The sequence below is a fragment of the Camelus bactrianus genome, chromosome 26, assembly GCF_048773025.1.
Source record: "Camelus bactrianus isolate YW-2024 breed Bactrian camel chromosome 26, ASM4877302v1, whole genome shotgun sequence".
In the NCBI taxonomy this organism is placed as follows: Eukaryota; Metazoa; Chordata; class Mammalia; order Artiodactyla; family Camelidae; genus Camelus; species Camelus bactrianus.
In genome coordinates this window covers 10,516,807-10,525,735 of record NC_133564.1, presented here as the reverse complement: position 1 = coordinate 10,525,735, position 8,929 = coordinate 10,516,807, and the positions used below count along the sequence as shown (strand labels likewise).

The window sequence follows — 8,929 nt, the reverse complement described above, 5'->3', positions numbered from 1 at the left end:
CTAGTATGTTTTCGAAGCAAGATACTTCTAGGAAACAGTGATAATCAAGGCCTTGAAACACTTAGGGTTAAAACAGACAGAGACACCTATACCTTCCACCCATAGCTCTTAGACCAGCCAATACCACCGTCAACAGAAAACTGAAGAAGGGTTTACAGCATAATGACTTAAACATGCAAACAAGTATCAAATTTTTAAAATCTCAATTAAAAAGGTTGGTTTGGGTTTGTTTTTCTATTTGCTTTTTAAGTCAGATTCAAATGAAGGTGTACCTTAGGAGTAAAATGAATGTTTTTTGAAGCAAAACATATCACAGATGAACAAGTGCTATTAAGTTTCAATTTTCCTGAAGAAAAATTAGCTTAACAGATGGAGAAACAAGTTTGTTTGTTTTTATTTTCAAGTAATCTCATTTAGTTGTGACCTAAGAGGAAAGAAAACAGGAAACACTTTTTCTAGCTATACCGCTCACAAATCAATTTCCTTTGTGCGTGGTGGGAAAGAATTACCTTTACAGTCACAAGAAAACACACTCGTAATGGACAGCAAGTCTTCCCAGTTATATAATTTAAAGAAAGAACAGTTGGCAATTAAAAATTATTTGTCCATAAAACAAACTTTTTCATTTTTTTCCCTTTTGATAACTTTGAGAAAGACCTACAAGTCACAGGGAAATGACAGACCAATAATGGTCAATTATTGGTGATGAGGGTGTTATTAGGTTTAAAAGCTAGAATATATCTCATTATTATGCCATTTTAAGAATTACTTAAAAATACTTGTTTTAGCATTACAAAATTAATGCAGATTTTTAAAAATAAAATTTAGTAGCTATATGTAAGGTAAAATATTTATATAAGGTAAAATATTCATATATAGTAAATACTCATCTTAAATTATTTTTTAAATGATGAATTATAAAATATTAGCATTAAATGTAATTACACATAGAAAAATAATTTAAGGCCCTGTTACGGACTGAAGTGCAGTCCAGTCCCACCACCCCATACACACCCAACCCCATCCCCACTAATTTTGAAGCCCTAATCCCAAGAGGCCTTAAGGGAGGTACTTCAGGCTAAATGAGGTCGTAAGGGTGAGGCTCTAATCCAACAGGACTGATGTCCTCACAACAAGAGGAAGAGATGCCTGCGACCTCTCTGCGAGCTGCGTCAGTGAGCAGGCGGCTGTCTGCAAGCCAGAAAGGGAGGCCTCAGGAGAAGCCAGCCACGCCGACACCTTAATCTTGGACTTTCAGCCTCTAGATCTGTGAGGAAATAAACGCCCGCTGTTTAAGCCACGCATTCTGTGGCGCCTTGGGACGGCAGCCTGAGGTGACGAACACAGGCCCCAAAACCTGCATGGGACTGTAACGGCGAAGGACAAGCGTGACTCCGTGTCGGACGTGCTCCTTGTCTCTGGCCTTCCTGCTGCCGCCTGTGCTCAGCCATGCGGGCTCTGCGCCTCTTGTAGGAGAACGTGGCCTACAGCCTGAGATGCACACGGCAGCCCGTTCCCAAGGCGCTGGCCTTTCAGGGACAGCACACGTCCACAAATACAGAGAGGAGAAGTTCAGAGCAGAGAATACCTTTTGTCTCGTTGGAGGTTTATAGGAACTTTGTGCCCAGACCTACGTGGACAGCTGCAAGAACAAAGGATTCTTCCTGGCAAGAAGTTTACAATAACCAGCCATACCCCTTCTCTCCTTTTACTATAAGGAAGCCTGATCTCTAAATCGGGTAGGATGGTTCTGTGGGACACCAGCCCACCATCTGACTGATCTGCTGGCTTTCCAAATAAAGTTGCTATTCCTTGCCCCAACAACTCCTCTCTCAATTTACTGTGCTGTAGTGCCGTGAGCGGCACAGGCTTGGACTTGGTAACAAAGTTACAAATCTGAATAAATAATAACATAGTAAATAAACCTTTTTGCAAACAGACATCTGTTTTACCCATTTGAAAAAGGTACGTCAATATTTAAATAGGAATACACACACACACACACGTAAATTTTACAAGAGAAATCAGAAGTCTTTCAAAGCGAAAACACAATAATTCTATTATTCTTCACACAAACAATAATCTGAGATTATGCTCATTCCATCATGCAAATATATTATACCTCAACAAGTAACCAGTGATTTGACCAGTGACAAGATACAATAAAAGATTCAGGGCCAATTCTGTCTTGCTGAGTATATTTAAAATTAATGAATTGGTCCACCACTCCGAAAAGGGCTGCAAAGGTAAAGTTGTTGAAAAGCAGCGCCCTCCCGTCTTCGGAGAGCCGGCCACCCCTGGGAAGCAGGACGTGCGTCTGGACTGGCTGACTGCCCTTGCTCAGGGCCCTCCCCACCAGTCACCAGGAGCACCCTCCAGTTTCTCACTGCCTGCACCCCCCACACTGACTGGTCTTGCCAGGGGAAAGCACTCCCGCCTTGTCAACACCTTGTCACATTTCCCTTCTCCAGGCCTGCACTCACGCCATCCTCTCCCACTGAAAGGCAGCCCTCCCCATGATCAACTCTTCTTCCCAGTGATAGTCTTTCTTGCCCAGCCCAAGTGCTTCCTCCTCCATGAAGCCTCCCTGAACCCACATCAGGAAATGATGTGACATAAAGTGTACTTTGCTTATTCTTTTCTTTTCATATTCTAGTTGGATGTAACTTTATGTAAAAATCTTATTTAAATGTCCTTGAGGTAGGCAGCCTCTAGAATGGCCCTTAACAGCCCCACCTCTTGGTATTCCCACGCTAGCGCAGTCTCCCCTTGAGTGTGGGCCGGGCTCGGTGAATGTTTCCCACAAACAGGAGATGGCAAAAGTGACGGGACATTGCTTCTGAAATTAGGCTATGCGAAGACTGTGACTTCTGTCCCAACTCCATACCTGGGACACCAAAATCCACAGATGCTCAAGTCCCTTATAGAAAATGGCCTAGTATTCGCATATAACCTCCACACACCCTCCCATATGCTTTAAATCAACTCTAGATTCCTTATAATAACCAATACAATGCAAACGCTATGAAAACAGTTGTAAATACAGTGTAAACGCTATATGAATAGTTGTCAGCATGGCAACTTCAGGTTTTGCTTTTTGGAACTTCTTGAAAATTGAAAAAAAATGTATTTTCCATCCATGATTGATTGAATCCACGGACACAGAATCCAGAGATCTGGAGGGCTGACTGTATGATTTTTAAGGGATGAGAAAACTGATGCTCAGTAACATCAGGCAGCCGGCAACTACATGGCTAATAAAGGTCAGAGTCTGGACTGCAATCTACGCCTGTCAACCATGGCACAGAACCCACGCTGCAGAAAGGTTCCATCTGCACAGTCAGGCACCTAGATAGACGGTCTCTAAATCCATGGTATCAAAGTATGTGTTGTAGCAAGCACCTGAGCTTCATCTCTCAGACATGTAATAACATGCATATGAATTAAAGAGAAGAAACTTCATTTCCTAAGAGATAATACAGACATTCATTCAAGGAATAAAAACATTCATTCATTTCAACTGCTGTGAAACATAAATATCTTCTCTAGGAACAAAAATGTAAAACGTCATTATCTCTAAAAATTATTTTTCCAAATCTGGTCAATTTTTCACTTACCTTCTTGAGCAGCAAATGCTTGACTAGCTGCAAGGACTTTTGTTAGTTCTGGATTATACCTTGTTCCCTCTGGAAAAATCACAAGATACATCTGCGAAGCCATAAAGAAAATTTGGTTTGTTTTGTGTGAGTGTTTTTGTTGTTGCTGTTAACTCAACAAGCTAACCCTATTGATGCTAAGAGAGTATTTCCTATGGTGGGAAAAAAAGTGGGTATTCAGTTACCTGTGACCTTCATTGTAAGCAGAACAACCAAAATGCAAAAACTCAATTAAGTCTTAACATAACATACACTCTATTTAAAACACAGTCCTACATTCACCCTTGGTAGGTCAGTCATTAAGAATCTAAAAACATTTCTAATTACATAGCAATATTCACTAATTAAAAAATTGGTCATGAATTGCTGACTCATACAAAGTCTCAATTCATTAATGAAAGAGGTTTTCTTTTCCCCCTGCTAAGATTCTGCAAAGTGACTTTTAAAAAAGTGCAAATTTTAGACATCAGGGTCCTTATATATCAAAATTAAAAGTACGTCTCATTTGAGGGAAACCATATATAAATATATAAATTTCTGCAATATAAAAGGTAATAAGTGTTCATATTTCAAAAGACATGATATTCTTATTTTATAGAGCTCCCTTAATGCATTTGCAATGACTCAATTTATAAGTAGCGTCATCAATTACAATAATGCACTTATAGATGAAGTTATAAATCAAGCTGGATGTTTACTAAATAATCAGTCTAAATTTTACATTTTTCTGCTCTGGGAAGGTAAAAATAGAAATGGTAAACTATACAGTGAAAAACTCCTAACTTTAGAACTGAGTTACAAAAACTACACCAACATGTTTAATTGACAGCCAAAAGACAAAAACAAGACATTCATGTCAAATCTTTTCATATACAAACAGAACATAGGAAACAAAGGGACAGAGGAGCTCATGGGAGAAAAGTATGTTCACTTTACCCCTCCTCACCAGATCCCAGGCAATACCATCTCCCTGATGTCCAGTACAGAAGCATTCCCTTACCTCAGTGATCTCTGATTGTCAAACCCCTACTAAACGAACCTATGTGAAAATTCATATTTTTTCCATTAGACAAACACATGATCGATCTCTTCCAAATTTCAATCTGAAAGGCTGGTATAATGGTGGCGCTGCAATTTTGCATTTTCAGCTTCCACGCAAATACAGAAGCTTTTTATCCATCCATATATATAATTTTTAGAACCTATTATCTTTGCCTAACTTAGGAATTAGTCGACTGTGTTACATGGGGAAAGCCACAGGGCAACAATTAGCACTCTCCCAAGAGCATGTTGAGATCTCCTCGGCGGGGAGCAAAGTGTTTTTATAAAATAATACATTGAATGATTCTTCATTTGTGGATATTCATACTTCTTTGGCTTTTCAAATAACTCAATACATACAAGAATCCAAATTAACTCTGACAGACAGAAAACAGTTGTTTCTTCTAAAACTCAATCTGACACAGAAGAAGCGGCATCAGAGGAGCTCTTAGGCAGCTCAAGGGTAAGGTTACATTTCTCTGTTTATAGACTGAAGACACCAAATGTTCTCACTCCCCCTTTTTAAGGTCAGTGGTGACCACCTCCAGCAGGCTTTCTGACGGCCAAGAATCGCTTACCCGTATTTAGAAGGTTTTTGTTGCCTCAACAGAACTCTGAATTATCTTTTACATGTGGCATAGTACAGTTTCAAAATAATTCTTAAATTCTAACTTAATTCTTAAATTAAAAAAATGACAGTTGATAAGAAAGATAATAAAAACGAGCGTAGTCTTACTGGAGTCCCTGCGTCCATGTACCTCTGCAGCTTCCTCCTCATCTCCTTTTCATTGAATTTGGCACTTCTCTTTACGTAGATTCCTCCATGCTGCCGTGTTAAAAAAAAAAAAGAGAGAGAAAAAGTAGTTACTATTAAAATATCCAATGGCCAGTCATCAAAAGGGTAACTTTATTCCCAAAGAATAAAAAAAAAATTACATTTTAGGAATTCAGTGATATTTAAAACATTCAAACAGTAGCACCTAAAGAACATTAGCTGAAATATTTTTCTATATAATTCAAAGAAAACTGTGTGTGACATCTTATTGGAAAATGCATGAACATTTAGTTTTGTTGGTAGGTAATGCTTTCTTTCTTAAAATATGTATTTTTAAAATCAAAGACTCAATCGGATGGATTTAAGCTCTAAAGTTTTCACTGACTTATTATGGAAAATAATTTAAAATATCCTTACAATTTCAACAAACACTTTCTTTTGCGATTTTAAAAAAGGACCCAGCTACATATATTTTGGTAGCACTATGAGGAACTGAACTGTGTTCCCCCCAAACTCTTATGTTGAAGCCCTAACCCCCAATGTGACTGTATTTGGAGATGAGGCCTTTAGGAAAATAATTAAGGTTTAACGAGGCCATAAGAGTGGGCCCTGAGCCGATAGGAATGGTTCCTTGTGAGAAGAGATTAGGACACGGGCGCCTGCATGCACAGGAAAGACAGGGAGCCGGAGGCCGTCTGCAAGCCCAGGAGAGAGGCCGCAGAGAAACCACCCTCCTGATGCCTTGATCTTGGACTTCCAGCCTCCAGAACTGCGGGCAAACACATTCTTGTCGTCAAGCCATACACACTGTGTGATATTTTGCCATGACAGCCCTAGCGGACTAACACAGGACTCTTCCTGAAAATTAAGGTAACCGCAATTAAACCTCACAAGTGTACTTCACTGAAATCCTGCGTCAGGTCAGCAGTCTTTCTTCTGCATTCCTCTGTGCTAATTTGAACGCATCTGTAAAATAAACCGACTGACTGAATTTGATTTTTGTCTTCATGAAGAATATGAGTAAAAGGAACTGAAGAGGAGCGGGCAGGGGACAGGATAAAGAGGAAAGGAAGGGTGGCCTGGCCTGTTTTAAATACTACTGAAGGATAATAGTGACTTTTATATTTAAAACAATAAAGGAAGAAATAATAAATACAAGCAAAAATGTAAAACTACAACAGCTGGGAGAAAAAGCATCTTTCAATGAAGACAAGAAAATAATTTTTAATTCCTCTATTATTTAATAACCAACTATGATCTACTTAAAATTTCACCAGCTTCATGGCCCAAGAACACAGAAAGACACACAGTCATAAATGACACGGGGAGTAAAGCAGGGGTCAGCCACAGCTGCCACGCACATCTCAGGTTATCCTCACAGGTCTTAAACGAGCAAAAGCTCTCTACTGTACTTTTTAAAGAATTTAACACAACAACAAGGCTCCCAAGACACCTGCTTTTGGTTAGGATGAGAAAGCAAGCAGAATTCTGTTGTTCACAAGCTGGCAGTTTGGAAATGTTTCATTTTTCTGAATGTCTATATATCAGTATCTATTTTCTACGTATATGAAATACTTAATATTTTATAAACATAATAATTATAAGAAATATAAAACTTGGATGTCTGTTTCCTTATATTTTGCTTATAAGTGACTTTTTTTTAATAGCATCATTTCTGCTTTGTACAAACTATGAAAAACAAGTCTGTTTAAAAGGAAAACGTCCTGACACATAAAGCCCACTACTCTATTCCAGTACCCAGTAGTTTAAAATACCTTTCATCAAATATATGTGAGTTTTATTTTCCTTTGAAAGACTGGGTGGGGGTGGGGGTGGGGGCTACAGCTCAGTGGTAGAGCGTAAGCTTAGTAGCATGTACAAGGTCTTGGGTTCAATTCCCAGTACCTCTTTAAATAAGTAAATAAACGTAATTACCCCCAACCCCCCCAGAAAAGGCTGAGGAGAAGAGGACAGAGGAAACGGGCAGTCCAAGGCTCTACCCTCAAACACAGCAGGAGCGCCGGTCCCTGGACTGTGGGCCGCACAGACGGGGCCACCGCTGTCTTTCGTCCTCGAGGTGACTTTCAGGCTCACGTGTTTTCAGAACCCACTGTCACTTTAGCCTTTCTTCTTTAATTGATTATTAAAGTCTTACTGACAAGCATGTGTTCCATAGAAACTTCATTTTTCATATTTAGAAAATTAAACAGCAATTTATTCAGAAAAGGCATAGAAAAATGCTAGTAATCCCATTCTGAACTCTAAAGAACCTGTTGTGTAGTTTCATGGTCTGACACTATGTGATTTTTTATTTTTACTGAAGTACAGTCAGTTATAATGTGTCAATTTCTGATGTAAAGCATAATACACCAGTATATACATATATATATATATATACACACACATATATATTTGTTTTCATAAAAGGTTATTACAAAATATTGAATATAGTTCCCTTTTTTCTTTTCTTTCTTTCTGTTTTTTTTTTTTAAAGATTCCACATATGAGTGATATCATATGGTGTTTTTCTTTCTCTTTCTGGCTTACTTTTAAAGGACATTTTGTAAAATAACATATATTGAATATTATGTACCTGACACTCTTGCTAAGCACTTTACATACATGGCTCACTATTTTTTTTATGTCCTACAGATCATAATTACCTTTATTGTTTGTGTCTTAAGATAACTATCAAATTCTATGCCTTTAAATGTTTCTACTTGTTTGATTTTTGTGCATTTGCATTTTTGCTATTTAATTTAATGATCTGGGTAATCAGATATGTATATAAAATCACACCACTAAAAATGCCAAATAAAATTACTTCAGTTTAGAATAAGCTATTAAACCCATAAAAATAAACCAGGAAACTCATACATTTATATTAAGTGTATGTTGAATTTTAAAATTAAAATTTTCATAAGCTACTTTCATATATATACTTCATATATATATGAAAAAAGCAGCAAGGAAAAACGTTACCTGAGAAAAATAACAGCCATACAGTGGAAGCCATTTCAGCCCATCTTTCAACACGTAGCGCACGTGTCCCAGAGCATTCTGCCTGATGGCCAGAATATCGGCAATAATCCAGTCAACTGCAAAGACACAACCCGTCAGTGCGCCCACACGATCCCTGCGTGAAACCCAGCCCTCCCTTCAGAAAGCAGGAAAAACCTCTTCACAAGGCTGTACGAGGAACAGGCTTGGAAAATATTAGGATTAGAATGTTAAAATCACTTAAAAAAGAACATTCAACAACCCCAGACATTTGAAAAATATAAATTCTAGTGGTTTTTTAAATTTGTTTTTTGTTGGTTTCTGTTCATTTTTGCATTTCTTGAAAAGCTTCTTATTTTGAGGATAAAATGCAAAAGTCACAAACCATCAAAGTAGTCCAAAAGCAGCATGAACAAAGAATAAAATAAGCTTCCCCAATTCTTCTGTTGCTGTTGTT

At 38.1% G+C, this 8,929-nt stretch overlaps 1 protein-coding gene across 2 annotated transcripts in view; it reads right to left on the bottom strand.

The window, feature by feature from the left end:
• The window catches only part of AGPAT5 (1-acylglycerol-3-phosphate O-acyltransferase 5), a 38,996-nt gene that overhangs the window by 15,014 nt on the left and 15,053 nt on the right, over positions 1 to 8,929 (bottom strand). For both annotated transcript variants that reach the window (XM_010953341.3, XM_045515529.2), the window contains exons 3-5: positions 8,455 to 8,570; positions 5,434 to 5,523; positions 3,618 to 3,708 (exon numbers count right to left, since the gene is read on the bottom strand). In XM_010953341.3, coding sequence (XP_010951643.2) covers positions 3,618 to 3,708; positions 5,434 to 5,523; positions 8,455 to 8,570 — 297 coding nt within the window. The remainder of the gene's footprint in view (positions 1 to 3,617; positions 3,709 to 5,433; positions 5,524 to 8,454; positions 8,571 to 8,929) is intronic.